At 39.7% G+C, this 25024-nt stretch overlaps 1 protein-coding gene across 13 annotated transcripts in view; it reads right to left on the bottom strand.

Moving 5' to 3' along the window:
• LOC131316182 (vacuolar protein sorting-associated protein 52 A) overlaps window positions 1-24209 on the bottom strand; it is a 56634-nt gene extending 32425 nt beyond the window's left edge. For 2 of the 13 annotated variants that reach the window (XM_058345465.1, XM_058345474.1), the window contains exons 1-9: window positions 23721-24209; window positions 21746-21805; window positions 21506-21600; window positions 18641-18698; window positions 10221-10316; window positions 9256-9357; window positions 4501-4584; window positions 1773-1853; window positions 1136-1279 (exon numbers count right to left, since the gene is read on the bottom strand). In XM_058345465.1, coding sequence (XP_058201448.1) covers window positions 1136-1279; window positions 1773-1853; window positions 4501-4584; window positions 9256-9357; window positions 10221-10316; window positions 18641-18698; window positions 21506-21600; window positions 21746-21772 — 687 coding nt within the window. In that variant the 5' untranslated portion in view covers window positions 21773-21805; window positions 23721-24209. Of the gene's footprint in view, window positions 1-1135; window positions 1280-1772; window positions 1854-2568; window positions 2681-4500; window positions 4585-9255; window positions 9358-10220; window positions 10317-17892; window positions 18064-18640; window positions 18699-21505; window positions 21601-21745; window positions 21806-23169; window positions 23688-23710 lie in introns of those variants that run through there. The other 11 variants (XM_058345466.1, XM_058345473.1, XM_058345469.1 and 8 more) reach the window with 11 other exon arrangements.
• Window positions 24210-25024: the final 815 nt, after the last annotated feature.

The raw sequence follows: 25024 nt of genomic DNA, 5'->3' as shown, positions 1-25024 counted from the left end.
GGTCTAGATGAAGCTCAAAGAAACTCTAGTTTTTATAGATCTTATTTTATACTTCTTCTGTCCCCATTTGTTGGTCCCAATTGCCACTCTTGAGTTTTTATAGATCTTATTTCATGCTTTTATGCATAGATCTCTTGTAAACTCGAATAAGTAAACATGCGCTGGGCAAACTTCCATGCAAAATGTTAGATATGCAGCCGACACCCTTACTCAAGGTTGGGTATCCGAGACAGGAATTTTACACATTAAAATGAGTTTATGTAACGTGGCAGACTACATAACTCAGTCACAGTCAAGGAACAATTCCAACAATTAAATCTCAAGCACCTTTAAAAACAAAAAGAAAAATTGGACTTCGAATTTTCCTTCACACATAAATAGAACTTTTAAAATTGCATTTCCTCTTTTTCTATTTCCATCATCCTACAGTTAGATATGTAGCTGACACCCTTACTCAAGGTTGGGTATCTGAGACGGGAATTTTACACATTAAAATGGGTTTATGTAACGTAGCAGACTACATGACTCAGTCACAGTCAAGGAACAATTCCAACAATTAAATTACAAGCACCTATAAAAACAAAAACAAAAAATTGGACTTCGAATTTTCCTTCTCACTGAAATAGAACTTTTAAAGTTGCATTTCCTCTTTTTCTATTTCCATCATCCTACAGTTCCATATCACATGTTTATGGACTCTATGAGTTGCTTTTATTTCTTAATGGTTGGCAAGACATTGCTGACATGACAAGGGATTATGACTGACAGCAAAACGTCTTGTTCGAGGATCATCTTATTGGATATAATCTTTATGTTATGCCATGTAACTATGCTTAAGATTTCTACTACACCTTCCAAAGTATTCCTATCAATATAGCGAGCCTAATCTAGTCCCAGAATGCTTGCAGCAAAGACTACAATCTTACTGCATTCCCTTCTTTCTTCCGTTTAAGAAATTTTGACAAAGCACAGATACCAAGATGACAGTATTGATCTCAGAAAAGCTAAATCTCAGAAAAGCTAAACACTGGAGACAATTAATGTAATAAGAAAGATGAACGATAATCACACGTAAAGTGGCACAGAGTCCAAATAATGAAGAGTAAGCAATGCACAGATTAATCTACTCCACAACCTTTGAGACTGCTTTCTGACGAAGTCTTTCTAGCTCAGGCAGAACATCTTTCAGGGCTACCGAAGTCTTAACCATAGGATCCACTTCAACAAACTTCAATTTCTTGCTCATGATCTCAAGAGTTCTCATAAATTCATCATTAACCTGAAGATTGATTCCACAGCACTCACGTTAGCAGCTAATAAAACTAGAACAAAACAATAAACTAATCAGCAACTAGTTAACCTAAAGTCAAGCCTCTGAATTTCCAGATTTTATCTATTGCAGGTTCATATAGTTTTTACAACTTCTCACAAGCTATTTTAAGGCAGTGTTTTCCTTCCAATTTAGGCATCAGAGATGATTTGAAAATCAGTACTTAAATTAATGAGGATTGGTCAGCTATTTTGAAAATGGATGGATATCATATATTCATATGCAGTAAAGGGAGTTGCAGTCTTGAAAGCTTCTTCCCATTCTTTGTTGGATATCTAAAGAGGTATGAGAAAGCACAAAAAAAAAAAACATAAATCTAAAGGAAACAAAACCAAAAGATGCAAGATATACTTTTGAAAGAGGCTGCAACATTAATAAGATGAATTCTTCTTACAAAAGATAGCTTAACGTGTATACACGTCACGGAAAGCAAAAAAAATACCTCTCCATCAACAATTATATCGATCATCCTTGGGGGGACGATAATATCTTCAACAAACTTTGCTAGTCTTGACTCTGCTACCTGTTAGACAACAGAAAACATCTTTGACAACATATCACAAATAGTTTTTTTTTTAGTTTCAAAAAAGCATAGATTCTAGCTGTTGGGAAACTATTTTTATTATATTTTCCCCGTTGGGAAACTATTTTCAATATAATAACAACACAACCATGTGACAGGGAGGTATTGCAGAGAAGTTAAAGGGCTTGCACAAATGAGCACTTGGTGCCAGACAATGTTTACACATTCTTAGGGAAGCTAACGAGTACAAGTATTGATGACATATGAGAGAGCAAGTGAATCAAAAGATCTAGATCTATAAGCTATTATCATCCAAAAACTCAGAAAAGCAATACTGCATAGTGATTTGATTACTCAACTTACAAATAATTAAGCTTTTGTTACTCCAAACCTCTTAAGAGTGTCTCCCACAACTTTGTCCTGACAAGAAAAGGTATGCTAAACACTTTCCTGACAAAACATAGTGAACATGCATTTTTTTCAGCTGGCTACTAAAACTGACAATCCATCTAGAACCACATCAGAGTGGCTTGCTTTTACATGAGGTCAATTTGACATGGGAAGGACAATAAAACAAGGTTATGTCTTTCCTTGCACGGCCACACCTAATCCCATGCCGACATTTTCATCATAATAGATTCTGGTGATAGGGAGCTGGCAAATGAAGCCCCATGAATAACTAAAACAGCAGAAAATGATCCAGCTATTTTTATACCTTCTTTTGAAGGAACTCCTTTGTGCACCTTTTCCAAAAGTATGTAACCATGCGAGTTGTGTGGGGGTGCGTCAGTGCGAGCGATCTTAATGTTCAAACCTCCTTTCACAAATCTGTTTCCTGTGTGGGATTTCATTCCCTTCAGTTGCGGCTTCTTGGATTTCACCACAGCTAAATCGTAGAATATGCATCTAGGGGTTGAAAGGAGGAAGGACTGCCAACATCTACAGTACTATACCACAATAAATATTTATTGCATAAGATATCTGTTTTGATTGGCACCAAACACCTTTCCGAGACTAGAATGAAAGGAGGAAGGACTGCCAACATCTACAGTACTATACCACAATAAATATTTATTGCACAAGATATCTGTTTTGATTGGCACCAAACACCTTTCCGAGACTAGAAAAGTAGAATTATTTTCCCAAGTTACCTCATACTTTTGTCAGTTTGTTAATTGGAGGATCAACAAACTGAAAAAAAGACAAAAATATGCACCTTTAGCAAAGTTTACTGATTCTCCATTGAATAAACATATTAATCTGAACTTTTTGTGGTAGAATATTATGCAAGGTCCAAAGTGAACCTCAATTAGTTGTTGATGCTCCAATGTATCTGAGGTAGATCGAAAAAGTGAACTCCAAGCTCTTCAATTTGTGTGCGCCTCTCAGGTTTCTCCTTTTTGTCACTGTAGTTGCCTTTTGTCTTCTGTTGATTGAAGTGAAGCTAGGAGTTTTAGTGGACTGGCCTGGATGTGGCTGAATTTGGGTTCAGGTTCCAGACTTAGGTGTTTTCGGTCAGGTGTCAGGTGAAAGTTGAAAATGGGCTGATTTGTTGAGTGGGTTTGGCCGGACTAAGCTCTAATACCAAATTTGATGGACAGCGATGAAGAACAGGATAGTAAAAAGAACACTAAATATCCCCGTGCTTAAGGACCCCTAGACATCCCTATGCCTAAGCAATTAAAGATATCCACATATCAAAACCAAGGTCAAATCTTTGTATATTTATCAACTCATTGAACATAAGGTTAACAGCCCTTTAAATAGGCTCTTACAAAATACTCCCTCCGTCCCAATTTGTTGCGCCTAGTTTGACTTTCACGTAATTTAAGGAAAGATTATAATTACATTGACTTTGTGTCAATTTACTATTTTACCCTTTTGTAACTTATGACTTTTTGTCAACTTTTTTTGTCATGTAATTAATTTGCTCCACTTTCCTTTCAAATCAAGTTCAAAATTTGAATTTGGGAGGGAGAAATGAGGGTGGATATCCAAAATTAGGAAAGTTTTGAAACAAGCACATCATTTTGGGACATCCCAAAAAGGAATAGAGGCACAACAAAGTGGGGGACGGAGGGAGTATAACAGAGATAAAGATAACCTGGATTCAAAAATAAGACAAGTAAAACCCTAAAATCTAAATAGAAGATACTAACATGAATCACCACCCTCCCAGATCATATACAAATAGCCCGTGGAGCCCTTTCCTGTTCTCTATCAGAATAGTAGGCAACTAGGCATAAGCAGGAGATGCCCCCATTGATTGCACTAGTGACTGACATATTCGAGCTACTTCTTTAATAAGATAGTAAAGTCCTTCACAAGGCGCACACAGCCATGACAGCCCTTATCTCTATCTCCAAAAGGGTAAAAGGAATAATTGGAAAATGTAACTTTAGATAAGGGCACATTTAATGAGCTCACCATAATATAGTTTTTCTTCTCTCTTTTTTCACTTGCATCTGTTCAATAATGAAATCATTTGGCATTGCAATATGATGACACCTCCACTTATATGTAACACCAACAAATAACGAAAAAACAAACGATGAATCTGTCAATTTTATGTAGCTTCCAATACTATGATAACTGAGTTTAGAATAAGTCTTCGAAACAATACACAAAGCTTATGATATCAATGTACCTTTCGATTCTTCAGCTTCAGTCCCATATCCATCGACTTCTCCTGAAGAACTTTTATGTCTGAACTTATAGAGCCAATCTCAGCCTACAAAAATTACTCGGAACATGAATATCTTATTTACACAAAAGAGAGATTATTATTACTGTTTGTCGTTGTTGTGTGTGCGTGGGTGGGTGGGGGGTTGGATGAAGAAGAAACATAATTATTCTCTATGAATGACCAGAAAACTAATAATAAAAGGCCAAAAGCAATTCAGATTGCACGTGTCAGTGCTGCAGCACTTTGGGGGGTGGGGAGTGGTGAAGAACTTAGAACTGTAGGATCATATAGTTCCTAAAAACTTTTTTGTACGTGATAACTAATAAGATTGTATAAGCGAACTATTATGGCACATGTTAGAAATGAAGATTTCCTCGGTGAAGGTCATCATGGTAAGCGTCTGGAAGACAGATATTTGGGGTGGCTTGAATTGTTTCCACTATCTGCTTACGATAAGTAAATCATTGTAGCTATCACTAACAGTTTCAGTTTGACCTAAATCTGCTGTCTCCTGTGTCTTTGAGTTGTCCTTTAAATTCTTTAACACATCCAGACCTTTTCATTAAGCTTTTCCCTAGGTTCCACAGACTTGGATACAGGTATCAATCAAGGTTGAGTTGTCCTTTAAATTCATTAACACCTCCAGACCTTTTCATTAAGCTTTTCCCTAGGTTCCACAGACTTGGATACAGGTATCAATCATGGTTGTATGGGTGCTAGTCTAATGCTTATGTCAACAACAATGGGACATGCAACATTCCAATATTTCTCCCTTCTTTATGGTCTTCTAACCTATTATCTTCAAGAATGACACAAATCCAACACATTTACTCAAATGCTGAGTGTTTGATGCGTACGTCATACATTTCGATGGGTATATGTAACCTAGGAATGGAAAGCAAGTACACATGGATAGTCCAACTTGAAGGAAGAAAAAAAATTTAATGCCATTTGAAAATAAAAATACCTCCTCAAAGCCAAAGGTTTTCGACAAAATACAACTAAATCCCTAATGTTTGAGAAACTATATCCCGCGTCCAGCTATCGCCCCTTTTGTCATTGTAAAACAACTGCTAGCCCGCTCGGCATTACAGTTTTTCAAGAAGCCCATTTTAGCTTTAGAAAATATAACTTCTCGATTCCTCTTTACCCTACTACACACCCTTCCACTCTGCCAACATTACCCAATCCAAATTACCCACCACACAAACTGCATCCCAGCCACGCTTCTCCATCCACTTGCCTCCCTCCCTCAAACCAAAAGACAACATCCCTGCCTCACCTCATCTCATTTCTCCCTCCGTTGGGTATTGGGAAGCATGCATACGTTGAAAACTGATATGTTGCTTTCTGGGATATCTATCTTATGAAAGAAGTACACCACTCTTATAATATATTGAAGCATACCCCTACCATACCATGATTTTTAGAACACATGGCAGACCACATTCCTGTTTCCCTCGTACCGATACAATCTGCAACCTTGTGGCAGACCAACTTCCCCAGAGAGATACCAAGCCCATCTGCACATATTATCAAGAAAACCTCTCTTCTTAACCAAACGAATGTCTTCCGCCAGTCAAACGAAAATCCTTATGTAGGTTGCATCACCAAAACCCCAATATTTCCCATTGTGTCGATCAAACCCACCCATACTCTAGGGTCCCTAAAACACTTAGTTTTCCCATTTTCAGAGAGGGTAACCTAAGAGGAGGTGAGGAGGAGTTGAGGCGGGGATAAGATGGTCAGTGTGACAATGGCCATGATGTTGGCGGCAATGTTGTGCGATGGGGCACTATGCTCAGATTGCAGCTATTGACGATTACGATAGGACACTTTGTCCAGATTAGCAATGGAACCATGTCTGGTTCTGCCATCCATGGCCATGCAAGACTTTATCCCTTGATCTTTATTGCATCACTCTGTTTGTGAGACACGAGCTTGGGGAAACAGAAAGAGCATTTACTGATTGTGCCTATTTTTTGTTGTGTCTCTTCCTAGTGCAGGTGGTGTAGTGAGGGTGGGAGATTTTGCTCATAAGAGTTGGGGGTGGTCAGGATGGATGGTTTCCCATGGGTTGCGACGGTGGAGGTGGTGGTAGAAAAGAAGATGGTTGCAACATGTAGGAAGAGTTATGTACCTGTTGGTCAGAGAGAGAAGGTGGTTTAAAGTTGGGTGAGGGAGGTAGGACAGAAGAGTAACACCATAGGTCCATAACTTGCCTTAGCAACACACAATAAAAACTAATTTGTTGTAATCATTAATCTGTTAAGCCTGTCAAGAGAAAAACACAGACAGGGGGCAAGTGTAACTTCCCAAACCACAACCGAGAGACGTTTACATAACTGAAACCCAAGCAGGGCGATCATACTTTACCAAAGAATCTGATATTGACATGTAACAGTGAAAGCAATGTAACGATTCTTAAACAGTGAGAGAAGGTTAACAATATTCCTGATCCTTCAAGTATCGTTTCTAATGAAGTAGAATTACGACTAGGTTGCAATAAAAAAAGTTTTATTCGCAGTAATATCACACGTATTTTATAAATCTGACAGGAGATAAGCTATTAATGCATAGCCAAACCAAACTAAGCTTCACATCTCCATCACTTGATGTTGGCTACAACGGATCCATTTTCATCATTGCAATATAAGCTATTTACGTAGATGCACTCTACGTCTGTGTATCTGAATAAATTGATAAATGTAGTTTCTCGTGAGAAGAATAGCATAACCATTTTGTTTTTAATCAGACAAAAATGAATTATCATTTCCATTTTTAAAAGTAGTACGATGAGAAGAAACAAAAGAAAAAGATTGTTTTTAGGGTTCTGAAGCGGATTGCTACTTTTATTCATGGGTAAATATCATTTTTTTTTAAACGGCAAAATATTATTAAGAAACTTGATAGGGTACATCAAGGGGGGGAGAGGGGACGGGGATCCAACCGAAGGTTGGACAAACACCAGAGGAGGGCCAAGCCCAACCACACCTGAGGGCGTAAGCCCGAACTCCTAAGCACCTTAGAATGCCCAGATCAAACAAATACATCTCAAATAAGGAGCAAAGGGCCTGAAAATGCCCAGATAAACAATAAAAGCCCAAACCAGCCAAGAATTGTATGAACAAGGCCCAACCCAACCCAAGATGCCCAGAACTTAACCCTAATCAAAATCTGCATCCACCACCACCTCCAAGCCGCTGACTAAACCAGCCAATCGGCCACCACCAGCAAACCCATCCAGACAGCATAAACACAACCACCAGAAGACGAAACCAACAGCCTGCTCCACCGCCGTCCACAGCAACGATGGAACCCAGAGCAGACACCGAGAAGTTGCAAAACCAACCCTCAGTTTGCCTAGAGCTCCACCTTCTGAGAAATGAAAAACAGTGCAGCAACCTACCGTTCCGAAATCACCCAAAGCCACACATGATGATCATGCCCAAAACTCGAAGTGAGATCTCCACTTGTTGTTGAGCCGGAACCAAAACATACCCAAGGGAAATGAACGGTGGGAAATCCGCGAGCCAACCATCTCCGGCTGCCAAGACCAACCCTCACCGTTAAGCCTAACCGATTCCACCCAGGAGTTGGAGACTAGCGGGCGGCAGCGAGCCAGAGAAGAGATGCTGAAAAAGATGGCAGCACAAGGAGATGAGGGTGAGAAAAGAGGGTAGGGAAAGGGGGGAGGAAAGGCCCGGGGGGAGGAGGGGAGAGGCGGCGCCTCCCCCCCAGGTGGTGGCTGCTGGAGTAGATCTAGGATTTTTGGTTTCTTTTTAGAGAGAGAGAGAGCGCTTTGGGTAAATATCATTACAAACAGCATTACAAGAGAATGAAAACCAGAGATATATCAGGTCTTATGATCGTTGGATTGTATCCTGAAAGACATCATATCCAGTGTCTCAATGGAGGTCCCCCTACAGTACAGAGGAAGGCCAATAGAATTGAGAAAAGAAAGCATTCCACCCCACTGAAGCCACAAAGCGGGGAAATTTTTTCTGTTACACGGTCTTGGTTAGAATTGAACCCCAAAGCTAGCTATTGAAGCAAGGGCACCCTCTTGCTTATATACTTCATGATACTTTGGTACTCAGGCTATGTGGGACTATATGCTTAATACCCTCCCCGCAAACGCAGCCGGCTCACTCAGCTGCACCTCCCATGTGCAAGCCACAAACACGCACCCAACCCATACTTGATAGTAGCTCTGATACCATTACACAGTCTAGAATTAAACCCCAAAAGCCAGCTATTGAAGTGAGGCCCTCATGCTTATATAGTTCCTATTACTTTGGTACCCAAGCGATGTGGTACCTAGCTTCACAGTTTCCAGGACTATTAATATTTAATAAATACACTGGCAAATACATACTCCCTCCGTCCCAAAATGGATGACAATTTTTGAAACTCGTGTCATTTTTCGCCACTTATATCTTTTAATCTATAATATTTTTCATGAGTTTGAAAACTTTGCATAATAGAACTAATCGAGAACTATCAAATAAGATCCATGTTGCATATTTTTGAGATTCATATTGTTGAAAGATATAAGGAATTGAAATTGGCACGGATATCAAAAATTGACATCCAATTTGGGACGGAGGGAGTAATTGATATCCAGTCCAACAATTCGAAATGCATGTCTATCATCAGTAGTAGTATTAACGAATCAGTCGCTATTTAAGTAATCATTAACATGGGCTCTGGTACCTGAAATCCTCCAAGTAGTGTCTCCATTTGAGACAAGATGTTGTCACAATCACGAATCTGATCATGAAGTGAGACCAGGTTATCACTTTCATTTATGTAATCCTATGAGGTAATCAGAAGAGTACTAATTAGTACACTGTTAATCAATAAGAAGAAAGTAAAACCACAATAAAATCAAAGAGCATATTACCAAGTATTTTTACCAAATAACAGTCTTGAATTGAAAGTTTAAAAAAAATATCAAAGAGCATTTCACCCATACATTTTTACCAAATAACTGTCTCGAAATAAATATATTCAAAAAAGAAACCCTATGTTGCAATCCATTTTCAGACTACGAAACTAATCTAGCAGATGGGGTATTTTAACAAAAATGGCTTGCAACCAGAGGTCCCAATATTATTCTCAAGAACAGAAAGTCTCGAAGAATGTGGCATGATAATAAGAGTTAATTGAGTTGTTAATGGGCAGGGTATTATACGTTTGCAAAGTATCTGGTGATGAAAGTTGGCCAAGTATCTGATGAAGAAAGGTGGTCAAGAAGCTCTTTTCCCTATAACTGCCTGAAAGCTAAGCAGCAGATAACAAAGCTACAGCCATTTTGGTAACAAAAATACCATTGTAGCGTGATTAAAAACAAAAACTGGTTTATCTACAGTTTTCCCTCATATGAAAACTACAAAATACAATAAGAAACACGAGGCAAATTCTAGGATAAAACCATCCATAAAAATTTTAAAAAAAGGAAAATGATTTTCACTCCCCTTTTAACCATCCACACTCCCTTTTTTGTTTTTATCCACATGAACTTACAATATTGTCCTTGAATGTGTGAAAAAGTGTATTGAATAAAGGGCAAGATAGTAAATTCAAGTGATCAACGACAAAAAGGGAGTGTGAGTCGTAAATAGGGAAGTGTGAAAATCAATTCCCAAAAAAAAAAAATTAGTAATCTAATTGCCAACCTGAATTGAGTCCAATTCAACCTGCCGTAAATTATTTTCGACGCCCTTTGTATACTCCCGTAATTTTGTACCTTCAGACAGTATGTTTAGAACTACCTGTAAGGCAAGTAATTGAAATAAAACAAAACAAACCTTTATATCGTTAATTAAGTGTCCCAAAAGCTTAATTGTCAGGAAATAGGCCCAACAATTATACCATGCTATCTAACACCCTCCCTCGTGTGCAACCTATTGTGCACACGGAATGCAAACACCCAAAGATAAAACGAAACAGAATGCGTAGGGGTAAAGCGGAATTTAAATTGGCAACAAACATATACAGAAAAACTTGAATGAAGATCTCCGACAAACCAAAGTTTGTACCATGTTGAGTTACCAATCGTCCCAAAAGTTTAAGCTGTCAGTAAATGAGCTCAGCAATGAATAATTGAATATCAAGCAATCTAACACATAAGGTTAGTACCAAATAGCATGTCAAATTTAGACTTAAGGGAGCATTGTGGTATAATTAAATAAGTATATAATGTGAGATCTTGAAAAGTTTTCAAGGGCCTAAGTTTAAGTCAGATGCTACCACAACACTTCCAAACATCTTCAGCGCATAAACCACTTTGTCCACTAGTCATAGTTTTCAACCTATGAAGCACGGTGCGGGTACAACATATGGGTACGGTGCGGTACAGGTATGGTAATACAGGAAAACCTAGGATAAAACGCTGAGGATACTGCTGGGGTACGTTATTTATTAATATGCATAATTCTAATATTTATCTCCAATGTAAAAAAAAGTACGGCAAATTAAAGAGTACTTCATCTCCAACTAAGTTAATGTCACACCTCAAAGCGTTCATCTATCCTCTTCGCATGGCTTGGTCATTTCTCAAAAAGTTATTAAACAAAAGTTCTATACATAAATACTAGACCTCATATTCCCCAACTCTTCTTACTATGTTTCATGATTATAGGGTAAATAATCCTCTTTCCATTTTTCTTTAAGAGAAAGATGGTCTTCATAATTCATTAATATCCCACCTTCACTTACTATACTTCAACTTTCCATAGTAATTTTTTTTCCCGGTCTGGTGGGTCTTCTACAAATAAAAACTACAGTAAGGACAAAAGAACTAAGATTGGATCAATTCGCAAATGCTTCATCAACAATTCACAAGATTTTCAATCTCAGGGTTCAATCTTGGATTAAGCACGTAGTGGGGAATGGTCTAAGCAACTTCTTGTGGCGAGACAATTGGCACCCCTTTGGGCCTTTAAAGTCATGGTTTGGGGATAGGTTGGATCAAAACCTACTCAGATCTGTGTCCATGAAAGTGGGGTCTATTATTTGAAATATAACTCCTGGTTCTAGGATAGAAGAAGGAATCCTGCTGCTAGTGAAATTCTGGAGGGTATACCTGCCACCCTACAACCAAACTCAGATCAAGAAGACTCAGTTCTCTGGAGTTTAACTACCACTGGGAAGTTCACCGTCAAGTCTGCTTGGCAAGGTTTTGGTAGGCCTTCTCCTGAGATCTCATGGTACAATGTGGTATGGTTTCAGCATGCCGTACCTAGGTGGTCTATTATGCTATGGTTAGCTATCTTAGGTCAACTCTCTAGAAAAGATAGAATGCAGACCTGGGGGATAATTGATAATAGCCGTTGTTGTGAATATATATTCTGTATCTAGAATATATATTCTGTATCTTCTTGTAATATGCTATTTTAGGACATGTATCGTAATCAAATCATAGCATAATCATAGGGTAATCATATCGTAATCATATCATAGCGTAATCATAGGGTAATCATATCGTAATCATAGGGTAATCATATCGTAATCAAATCTTGTAATCTTCCTTTCTTAGGCATAGCTTTACTCTATTTAAAGATGTACTCACCTCATTGTAATTCATTCAGAAATAATATCAGTATTTTCCGTCTCTGTTTCTCTATTTTCTATCATGGTATCAAAGCCGATTCCGAAACCCTAACCTGTTTTCCAATCCTCAAATCTCTTTCCCTCTGTCAGCTACTATCGTTCCCTATCTCTCTGTTTTTCAGCAACTCAAATCACAAGAAATACCCATAGCAGCGGACACCCATCCCTCCCCAACCGCCGGTGACCTACCCACACTCCGACAACCTCCAGCAGCACTTGCAGGCACTGCAGTAGCTCCGGCAACCTCTGTTACAACTCCGACGAACCAGTCTAAGGCAGATTGGTACTTTGGTATTCTGTTTTCTTTTTTGACTGCGTTTCTCTGTTAGCATCATGTCTGGCGATAAAAATCAGGCTATTAGTGTTCGTTTGACCGGTAACAACTACTCCTATTGGGCTCATGTGATGAAAAATTTTGTTGTTGGTAAAGAAATGTGGGGATATGTAGACGGTTCTACGCTACCTCCTTTTGATCCAAAAGACCCAGGGTATGCCACTGCCTTGGGAAAATGGAACACAGGGAATGCACAGATTTTGACTTGGTTTCACAACTCCGTAGAACCAAGTATTGGCATGAATTTTTCGAAATATAACACAGCAAAGAAAGTTTGGGATTATCTACAAGCTCTGTATCTTGAATCAAATTTTGCTAAACGATATGAGCTTGAAATGTCCATCCGAAACACCACCCAAAACAATAAATCGATTGAAATGTCCATCCGAAACACCACCCAAAACAATAAATCGATTCAAGAATTTTATAACGAAATGACTACTTATTGGGATCAGTTAGCTCTCATGGAACCTTCAGATTTGCAGCTACTTGATAGTTATGTCAGATTTCGTGAGGAACTACGACTTGTTCAGTTTCTCATGGCCCTTCGGCCTCAGTTTGAGCCTCTTCGTGGGGCTATCTTGCATCGGTCTCCATTGCCCTCAGTAGATGGTGTTGTTCATGAGCTTATCGCTGAGGAAACGCAGTTCAAAGTGGCTAATCTTGCACCTCCCTCACAGTCTGTCTTTGCTGCTCCATTTGCTCCATCTGGCCAATATCCGACACATCACTCGCCCACTCCAGCATCTCATCCTGTCCAATTTGCGGCCAAGCCAAGGCCTCAAATTCCTGAAGATGAGTGTAACTATTGCCATCAGAAGGGTCATTGGAAGCATCAATGCCCTAACCGTCCCAAGCCAAAGGGACGAAATGTTACTCAGTCAACTGGTCCTCATGCCCCGCATCAGTCTCGGGCACCACAACAGCATTCTCGCCCTCCTGCAGCCTTGGCAGCACCGGCCTCCAGTAGTGCACCTCCAGAGTTTGATTATGAGCAATTTCAACAGTTTCAGGCTTACATGGAAGCCATTCGAGGGGGTTCCCCCCAAGCTTCTGCCATGACTACCACTCACTCAGGTTTGCGTGGTTCTCCCACCTCAGGTATCCAACCCACCACTTGGATCTTTGATTCTGGCTCTTCTCATCATATGACTCCTGATATGTCTCTTCTTAGTAATTGTGTGCCACCTGCTTTTCCTATTAGTATTGCCACAGCCAATGGTTCTCCCATGCATGTTGCTTCTATTGGCTCCATTCTATCTTCTACTGCACCTTCACTATCTATTCCTAATGTCTTTTATGTTCCTCAGTTGTCTTTGAGCCTACTTTCAATCAGCCAATTATCCGACTCTGGTTTTGATGTTGTTTTATCTTCCTCTGGTTGTGTTGTGCAGGATCGGGATTCCAAGAAGCAGATTGGGGCAGGCCGTAGAGTTGGTGATCTCTATCTTTTGGAGCACTTGGATCTCCCAATAAAACCTTCTTCCACTGCTGCGTCATCTTTTTGTTTAGATCATAAGTCATCTCCATTTTATCTTTGGCATTCTAGATTAGGACATCTGTCTAGTGAACGTCTAAAACTTTTAGTTAAGTCAGGTCATTTGGGTCATATTTCAGTCAGTAATATTTCAGAATGCAGTGGTTGTAAGTTTGCAAAAATGTCAGCTTTACCTTTTAATAAAAGTACCTCTATTTCTACTTCGCCTTTTTAGCTTGTTCACACTGATTTATGGGGCCCTTCTCCGGTTGCTACTAAAGGTGGTTTTGTCTATTATGTCTCTTTTGTGGATGATTTTAGTCGGTATACTTGGGTTTACTTAATGACACACAAATCTGAGTTCTTTACGATTTATAAGAATTTCCATGCCATGGTTCAAAATCAGTTTTCTACATCGGTTAAAATTCTTCGGTCTGACTTGGGTGGGGAATATTCACTTTCAGAGTTTCATAAATTCCTAGATTCGCTTGGGACTATCCACCAATCGTCTTGCACTGACACTCCTGCCCAAAATGGTAGAGCTGAAAGAAAACATCGTCACCTTCTTAATACTGCTCGGTCTCTACTCCTATCTTCCTCCGTCCCGTCCTGTTACTGGGGAGAAGCTGTTCTCACTGCAGCCTATCTCCTGAATCGGATGCCCACCCCACTTCTTTCTGGTAGCTCTCCTTATGAGCGCCTTTATGGTCAGGTTCCTAACTACTTTCTTCTTCGAGTGTTCGGTTCTACCTGTTTTGTTCTCCTCCCCAAGAAAGACCACACTAAGCTCAGCACCCGCTGTGTCTTAGGTGTTTTTTTAGGGTATGGCATTAATCAAAAAGGGTATCGGTGTTATGATCCTGTGACCAAAAAGCTTTATGTTTCAAGGCACATTGTCTTCTTAGAGCGTCTTCCCTATTTTACTCTTCCACCTCGCACTGCTCCAGTAGCCAAAGAAGACTTGATCCATATTGACCCATTTCCTATGGATCTGGATGTGCCTCCCGAAGAGTACACCTCCACTCTTCAGGTATCTGATATTTCTACAGCCCCCTTAGCATCACCTCGTCGTGCTCCGATCACCCAGGTCTACACCCGTCGTCCAACTTCTACAGCTGCTCCCCAATCTGCCTCTGCGGATCCTAATCCGCCTGCCCGCCGGTATCCCGTCCGCGACAATCGTCAACCACCGGTAAAATATGGCTTTACTAATACTTGTTTCTCATCCTCTTATCAATCATTCCTTTCCCGCATTCACACTTATTTTGAGCCTAGGTCCTATAAAGAAGCTTGCAATGATCCCAATTGGATGGATGCCATGCAAGCTGAACTTACTGCTCTTGCTCACAATCAAACTTGGGAGTTGGTTTCACTTCCGGATGGTAAGAATCTAATCGGTTGCAAATGGGTCTACAAGGTTAAGACTCATTCTGATGGTTCTTTAGAACGGTAAAAAGCCCACTTAGTTGCTAAAGGGTTTTCTCAGGAGTATGGGATTGATTATGAGGAAACTTTTGCCCCCGTTGCCAAAATGACCACTGTTCGCACCTTGATCTCAGTGGCCGCAGTGCACCAGTGGCCTCTTTCTCAGTTGGATGTAAAGAATGCTTTTCTCAATGGCAATCTCTCTGAAGAGGTTTATATGCGGCCTCGTCCTGGCTTCTCTCATCCTTCCGGTATGGTTTGTCGCTTGCGTCGTGCTCTCTATGGCTTGAAACAGTCCCCTCGCGCTTGGTATTCACGCTTCCAGGATGTTGTTCTTCAGATTGGCTTCACGCCCAGCATGCATGACTCTGCTCTATTTCTCCGTCGCACCTCTCATGGCCTGGTACTTCTCTTACTTTATGTTGATGACATGATCATCACTGGTTCTGATTCTACTGCTATTGCTGAAGTCAAAAGTCATCTCTTCCGTGAGTTCGAAATGAAAGACTTGGGCCCGCTACGTTATTTCCTTGGTATTGAAGTTGCTTCCTCTCCTCAGGGGTATCTTTTGGGACAGTCCAAGTATGTTACTGATATTCTTCACCGTGCTCGTCTCACGGATACGAAGACTGTTGATACTCCCCTTGAACTCCATGCCAAGTTCTCTGCCTCTGATGGTGTCCCCCTTGAGGATCCTACGAAATATCGCGAATTGGTGGGCTGCTTAGTTTATCTTACTGTTACTCGGCCAGATATTTCTTATGCAGTTCACATTGTTAGTCAGTTTGTCTCTGCCCCCCGGACTACGCATTGGGCTGCCCTCTTACGTATTCTCCGTTATCTTCGTGGTACCCTTCATCAGTGCCTTCTGATTTCTTCTACATCAAGCTTAACCCTCCATGCTTATGCTGATGCTGACTGGGCAGGTGATGTCAATGACCGCAAATCTACCTCTGGCCTCTGTGTTTTTCTAGGCGATTCTCTTATCTCTTGGAAAAGCAAAAAGCAATCTGTTGTTGCTCGCTCCACCGCGGAAGCTGAATATCGTGCCATGGCCCATGCTACCTCTGAAATCGTCTGGCTTCGCTGGCTTATTTCCGATATGGGGGTCTCTGTTACTACTCCTACGCCTCTTTACTGCGACAATAAGAGTGCTATTCAGCTTGCCCACAACTCGGTCTTCCATGAGCGCACGAAGCACATTGAGATTGATTGTCATTTCATACGTCAGCATCTTCAGTCTGGCACCATTGCTTTACCCTTCGTCTCCTCCACATTGCAGCTGGCTGATTTCTTCACAAAGACCCATACCGCTGCTCATTTCCGTTTTCTCCTTGACAAACTCTCGATGCTCTCTGCCCTCGCACCTTGAGTTTGAGGGGGGGTGTGAATATATATTCTGTATCTAGAATATATATTCTGTATCTTCTTGTAATATGCTATTTTAGGACATGTATCGTAATCAAATCATAGCATAATCATAGGGTAATCATATCGTAATCATATCATAGCGTAATCATAGGGTAATCATATCGTAATCATAGGGTAATCATATCGTAATCAAATCTTGTAATCTTCCTTTCTTAGGCATAGCTTTACTCTATTTAAAGATGTACTCACCTCATTGTAATTCATTCAGAAATAATATCAGTATTTTCCATCTCTGTTTCTCTGTTTTCTATCAGTTGTGTGCTCTGTTCTGGAGGGCATGAAATTCATTCAAAACTATTTTTTTGTTGTCCTTTCTCCTCCCAAGTGTGGGAACAGTTACAGGGGAAAAATAACGTCTCTAAGAGGCCTGATGGTTTGTTGAGAGAATTGGACTGGATCTGCCAGCATGTGAAAGGCAGAGGTATGCTTCAATCTATTTGTAAGTTGTCATTCGCTGCCACAGTATACTATCTCTGGAAGGAAAGAAATGCTCGCATTTTTCATCACAAAGCAGAAGCAACTGAAGAAGTGGTGCAAAGGATAATGTCTAACTTGAGGAGCTGTATTAGTTCTTGGAGAGGGGTTGTGAAATCTTCTACTAATCAGCAGCTCTGCCTAAAGTGGAATGTCTCCCTTAAAAATTTTGATGGCTCCTAATGTGGAGGCTGATTTGATGTATTGTTCTTGCCCCTTTGTTTGTAGTTTTGGTGTAAATGCTGGCATAGCTTCATACTTTTCTTGCTACTGCAGGTTTTGTATTGGTTCTGATAGGGGTATGTATGTCCCTATATTTGTAGTTTTCTGGAGCTATCTAGCCTCCATAGTCCATGTCTTGTTTTCGCAGGGGTAAGCCCCAGTGATTGTGTAATCTGTTTTGGCGCAATAAAATCTTAAATTACCCCCCCCCCCCCCCCCCCCCCCCCCCCCCCCCCAAAAAAAAAAAAAAAAAGACCTAAGAATTGAAAGGTAAAACATATTAGTTATTGATATCTAACATCTAGTGTATCACACAAGGCCACAAGCAGTCAGGCACATTGAGGATAGATTCAGTGACTTGGGTAAAACTTACCACTAATCGGCGAGATGGATAGATGGTGAAAAGTTTCTACTTTATTCCGATCCATTAGCTTAACATACCAACATGGGAATGGGTATGGTCATTCAATTCCTGCATAATTCCATTTTGGCAACCATTCCATTGCATTCCCACTACTAATTCCATTCTCACTGTATTCCATTCCTGTGCAACAAACATAGCCTAATTGTTCTGTAAGGACTTTCATAAGCGGGAGAAAGCAGTAAAGGGTATTGAGCAAAGAATGCTTAACAAGGGCCACCGCAGGGCTTACACAGCATAAAAGGGGCTCACTTGACCCTTTTGACAGAAAAGCAGAACGCATATCGGTATGGTTGGTAGTTGCCATTGACGTGAGTAAAACAACCATAGCCGAATTCTTGAATCTATAAGTTAGACTACAGTCTACTCTAGCGAGAAAGCTTCTTTGAAGAGAAGGCAGTTGCTCTACGATCAAATTTAACAAAAATAAGCTTAGAATGGTGAATCACATAACCTACCCAACCAGGTGTCATGCAGGACTGAAACCGGCTACCTTAAAGTTCTAATAAGGCAAAAATAAATAAAAAGGTAACTTGTATATTATACTAAGAAAACTTTCTGAATTGTTTGGAACTGAATAAATAAATTTTATGTTTAGCAAAAGGGGCTTCTACTTAATTACAGGAACCCACAACCTGAAGAAGCATCAACAAGATAATCACATAACAGCAACTAGGAAAGAAAACTGTACTCCACTTACATCATCATCTTTACATTCGTCTAGCTCTTGCTCTAGTCCTTCAAGTGAAATATCATCACTAAAAGAATACAGCCAGATATCAATTCAGGATGCCATGGTGAAAATTGAAAAGAAAAAAAATGAACCCGCAGATGTAGCACAATATAGTAATTAGGAATGATGACACAATTATGTCCGTAAAAGAAAACATAGATGGATGCTACACAAGATAAGCAGCATATATTCATGAGATGGAAATCAAGCCAAAGCAAATGATTTCCCCTCATCAGAAATCAAATCAAAAGTAACAACAGCAAGGCTTTGTGCACTAAGCAAAATTTTGTGACTTTATCCCACTCAAGCCAATTTTCTACCTTTCCAAACTTCAGTTCCCTTTTCTATGTAAGATATCTTTGGTGTAGCGAAATTGAAGCCACAACCAAATAAATAAGAGGTTATAGCAAACTAAAAAGGATCTTGAATCAGTTCTGCATCACCAAATGCAAATTGACTTCTTTTTTTTAAAGGAAATTCCAAATTGACTTGAGTTGACTGGACTGCAGTTTACCACATTTGACCTGACTGCCCGCTATCCACAAAGAAATTGACAAATAGCACTGTTATATGGTCTTGTGTAGAACTCAACCCCAAAAGCTAGCAATTGAAGTGAGGGTGCCCTCACACTTATACACTTCATATTACTTTGGTACCCAGGCGATCTGGGACTTCGCTTCACAAGCACTTCGATCATTAGAGCAGTTCAGTTGCTTCCTTTAAGTCATCAGTCAGTCTTAAGATTGTAGTGATTGGTGAATTTCTTAACGTGTTAAGACAAAGAACACTACTCTATGCCATATTATTTCCCCAACCTTAAATTCACGTTTGTCTTCTTTCTAGAATGATTAGAACGAAGTTCTATCAAATGTTGAGTTCCGCATAGTTCCATAATAACACAAAATTTGCCAGAACAAGAGAAATTCATATACCACCGAAAGAATTACCTAAATATCTAAACAAATAAATGTCACAGAAGCATGGAAAAGTATGACGAGAGAAAACGGTCCTTAAAGCTATCAAATTTGAAGTCTTGAAAGTGATGAATAATCCTAGAACCATATTGGAACATCTCCACCTTGCAATGATTTAAGAGAATATGTTCAGAGGAAGACAAATGAAATGCCCCCAAATATTGTTTTACTGAGGAAGATGTCTACTAATCATCATAAGCTAAGAACAACAAACGCATCTACCTGATCCTTGTCTAACACGTCAGATGAGGACATAACACAACACACTTCAAAAAGCATCGGACATGCTTAAAGTGTCTGATTTCTTTCAATTTTTTGCAGTCCGGCATGTTGGGGACGCGCTAAGACACATTAAGGACATGCTGGGGACATGAGGGGCTCATGAAAAGGTCGTAACATATTTTTTAAAAGTTGGGCCACAGACGACATCGCCCTTGATGCTCACTTCATAATATATAATTAGTTGCTGCTAATTTAAATTTTCATATGATCATGTTATTTGGGTTTTGCTATCCTAATTTGTCATATTTAATGTTTATTCATTTTTATATTAAGTTACAAAAAAACTTCTTTGCTGTAGAAGCAATTCGTCAATCAGAAAATGCATTGAAGTTAATATCTCATGATCTGAAAAGTGCTCCCGGAATATAGTTAGTAAAATCATTCGATAAAATTAAAGAAGGGTGTTCAAAAATGAAAGAGTGAAGCTTCCCAATCTGTCCTTGTGACAAACACCGAACAGTTCTTGAAAACTCATTGTCTCTACAAACTACTTGTTTGATCAGAAGTATAAATTTCTGCCTGTGCTCCAGCAAATTACAAGAGGGTTGAAAATGTGGGTAATCTCACCAAAGGAGGATCCCAAAAGAACCATATAATATGGAATTTAATTTTATCTCCTATCAGTCCAAAAAAAGAATCATTTAGTAATTCCATGGACAGTTAGTTGTGGTGCACTTGGAGGAACTGTAATATGAAAAAATGTTAACTCTCCCAACAAGGGAAAAAAAGAAAGAAAGAAGGAAATGAAGTGAGAAGGGCAGAAAAGAGAGGAAAGGGAAAGAAGAAAACTGAACAAAAAAAAACCGAAAATCTTGCAATATTCCACAATAAGAGTTACTCATCATGTTCTAGTTCCTTAACCTTCAAAATTAGGTGAAGTTAATCTAACTAGTGATAGGTGAAACTAAACTAGGTAAAGGTGAAGCTAAATTACTCAGTTTTCAAATACTCCCTCCGTCCCAAATTGCCGGTCCTTCTTTCCTTTTTCGATGTCCCAAAATGTTAGTCCTTTTAAAATGTTGAACTCAAAAGCTTTTAGTTTTCCAAAATTGTCCCTAAAATGTAGTTATCATTGTGTTAAAAAGATAGAATACAAGGGCAATGCAGGAAAGTTATGCCTCATAATTTGAATTTGATGCAATCATTGCTTGTCCCCTTAATACTTAGCTTCCCCAAAAGGGGCAAGCAATTTGGGACGTAGGGAATTGTATTTTAGAAATGTAAAACCCTCTTCCTGAACTCAAGATACTGGAATCAAACTACATGATTCTCAAATATATTATAGAAAATCAAAAACTTACACAGAGGTGAATGGTTAAGTTCTTATTATCTTGCATTATGAATCTATATCCATACGCCTTCAAGTGCAATCTTCAATAGCATACATGATCTGGTCTACCAGACATCATGTCCATAATCCGGACAAATTGGCTAATCTTTGCAAAGGAGGTGAAAAGAATACCTTCTCTTCACCAGAATTTATACTACAAACTAATACTTCTTACTCCAGATTCATAGTGGCCAAAGAACAAAACCCTTAATTCCATGCATGCATTGATGTGGGGAAGAATCATACTTGTTTGTGTCCTCCTCAACACTTAAATCCCCAACAAAGGCTCCCAAGTCAAATAAGGATTTCTTGACATCATTTGTCACATCAAATGAGTGAACCTACACAAACATAAGGAGGCACAGATATACAAGTACAAAGTGAAAAAAAAAATAGAGGAACCAAACATAAACAGCAGGCAGGAGAAATAAGGTCATGCTCTGAACATTTTTCCAATAGTGCTAGTATTGACATGAAAACACTTGCCAGTTTGTTCGTTGTGCCCTCTGCCATCTGTTAAACCGATTCAATGTTCAATAGGCATACCTGCATATTGAAATATGCAGCAATAAAGAGGTATCAGAAAACTAAAAGAACACATTTCTACAGATTCCTGGGGTTCATCTACGTTACTTGGACTCGAGTATAGATGTCAGGTGCGGGTATGTGTCTAACTATCCGGTTCATATACCTCAATATAATTTCTATTTTCTAGCTGACATGGAATGTACTAGTTTTTTTTTCATGCATATTACAGGAGTTCTATGCACGGCTTGTGAGAAATTTGAGTTAGAAAATATATATCTGAGAAGTTATTGTCAAAATAAAGATGCAGATATGGAAGATATATCCTTATCTGAATGTCAAGTGTCCGACACAGGTACTTTATATATTTTGAAGGATCCATGTAACGTAGAAGTACAGTAGATATATCATACTCCAGGTTTACTAAGATTGAGTTTTGTTTGGTTGATTTGGATATGAGAATCGATTTGGATCAGAAGTGCACCTGAAAAGAATGGCATTACTTCTGTACGGGTGGACTACTAACTGCTTTAGCTATGTCCAACTTTTAAGAAAAACAACAGACTATTGGGTTAGTTCGAGAGAACCATCCAATTTTGCATCACACAAATATTGTCGACAATAATCATTCATTGCCTTTCTTCATTCATGGACTTGCTTAAAAAGAAACAGTCGGCCTATAGCTTGATTAATAAGACTTAAACGTACTTGATGCCAATAGGTTAGTGAAGCCAACAAAAGGGTAAGGGCTAAAATAGGTTGGAGGTGGACTGCCATATATCCCCGCTAAGGACTGGGGTGGTAAGTTACAATCCTGATGTCTGACATCGGCTATGCGCTTGGCATGGATATATAAGCTCCTCCACACCCTCTCCCTTGTAATCCAGTTCAAGGGTGAGTTACTACCCAAGGAATAGTATCAAAGTACCTCCAACGGATAACCCCTACAAAATGATAATGACCCCAAAACAACATTGCCTTGTCCAGACTAAAACCCAGGTGACCCAAGTCAAGCATCTGTAAATATAAACTACAGAAGGAAACCATCAGCCTAAACAACTACCTTTTCCTAATTTGCTCACCCATTCAGATGTGTAAGCAGGGCTGCAGGGGTGGCCTGAGACAGAATATGCAATTTTTGTGTAGTTTTTGAACCCAGGGGCCCGAGACAGAATACCCAAGGAAACCATCAGCCCACACAACTACCTTTTTCCTAAAACATAAGTGGAGCCGCCCCTGAAAATGAAGGCACCCATAATCTACCGTAAGCATTGAATGAACAAAATCCTGGTTTGTGGATTGGATATGCATATAATTCAACCACGGAAAACACACTAACAGAGAGAGAGAGAGAGAGAGAGACGAACACACACATACAGAGGTACCTGTGTCCATTGTTGCAGCTTTGTTCGATTGAAGATTTTGGGTGGTTCTAAATTCTGATTTAACATCGATTCGCCAGATAGTAAAAGGAAGCGGGGAGGGGGTGAAGGAGTTTCACCACTAGTATTTAACATGAACATGTGGCTGAGTTAAAGGAAACGGACCCGGAGATCGAGACAAACTATAGTTACGGAGGATCTCCATGCCATAAGAAGGGTGTAGCCCATCTGTGTACCCGTTGCCTTTAAGAGCAAGTCCGATGACACAGCTCAAGCCATTCCTAAAAAATGGCAATGCACCATTTGTCTAGCAAGTCCAATGGTATGAAAATGGCTCAAGCCATTCCCAAAAAATGGCCATATTTGTGAAAAACCCTGCCCCAATGGGTGGCCCTTTCTGCAGCCAAAAAATGGCTGGGCCATTTGTGCAGCCATTTTTGCCACATCACCAAAAGCAACAACCAAACCCATCCCTCACTCCCTTTTCTTCCTGGCGAAAGATATGTGCGTGTGTAGTGTGTGTGTGTTTGAGAGAGAGGTCAACCAGAAGTTACCCTCGACAGAGCCATTTGCCGGAGCCGGAACAGATCAGGACTGATATCGACTGGGTACTGAAATCGATCTCTGAATGAACCCTAATCAATCTGGACTGAATTTGGATTGAAATCGATCTGACTGAACCCTAATCAATCTGGACTGAATTTGGATGGAAATCGATCCGGCCTGAACATTCCCCCCGCCGGAGCAGCTGGGTTTTGGACTGAAATTTATTTGTCGATTTCTGGGGGGAAATCGCAAACTGGGTTTTGTGATTTCGTAAACTGGGTTTTGTGAAATCGCGAACGGGGCTTCTACTGAAATCACAAACTGGTTTTGGGGGTTGAAAGGATTTGAGAGAGAGAGAGAGAGATCAGTTTTGTCTGTTTAGACTGGAATGAGAGAGAGAGAGAGAGAGAGTGGAATTGGTTTTGGGGGTTGAACGGGTTTGTGAGAAAGAGAGAGAGAGAGACACAGAGATGGAGAGGAGATGTGCGTGGCTTTGGAGCCCAACGGCAACAAATTAAAGGAGTTTATAAATACAAGTGCGAATTTACTGCACCTAACACTTTACTAACTTAAACCATAAATTTTATAAAAATTTATTACCATACAACCCAAAAATAGGCATGAACTTCCAAAATTATTCCTCCCCAATCCATCGACCAAAATTTTTTGAAAACCCTCCATTCCCCTCTCGGCCTTTCTCTGTTTTCTGAAAAACCCACTTGAAAACCCTCTGCTCCAATTCTGAAACCCACCTAAAACACCACCACTTCCCTTCCCCCTTCTCCCCGTTCTTCTCCCTCACTACCTCTGTTGTCTCCATTGTCAAACCACCACCGCCACACATCAGCAAGCACCACCACAGTGGCATCACTACCGTCGACCGACCCAACTCCTTGAAAAGGTAATTTTTGAATCTCTAACTGATACAATCAGATATTAGAACTTGATTTTAGGTTTTCTGTTCAATTATTAGAGTCTGAAAATCTTGTGCCATATTCAGGCATATAAACTTGAAATTTTCAATTTATTTCAGATGTTTGAAATTGATTTCTGTGACAGATTTCGAACTTAAGAATCTAATTTTTTACATTTATTTGAGATGTTTGAATCTAAAACAGTTTGAAAATTATAGTGGTTCCTCTATGTTCGTTTTATATGTTTCTAATCAACTGTAAATAACTTTGCACACCATGTGTTCGCTGAAATTCCTAAGAGAAAAACCAATGTAGAAAAGAGGACTAGTTGATCCGATTATTTTCTATCAAAGAGTTTCACTAAAGGACGGAGTGCATTTATCAAAGAAGGGATTGAA

Source organism: Rhododendron vialii, chromosome 2a, assembly GCF_030253575.1.
Source record: "Rhododendron vialii isolate Sample 1 chromosome 2a, ASM3025357v1".
Taxonomy (NCBI): Eukaryota; Viridiplantae; Streptophyta; class Magnoliopsida; order Ericales; family Ericaceae; genus Rhododendron; species Rhododendron vialii.
Note: the sequence above shows the minus strand (reverse complement) of the source record. Positions and strands in the feature narration are given on the sequence as shown.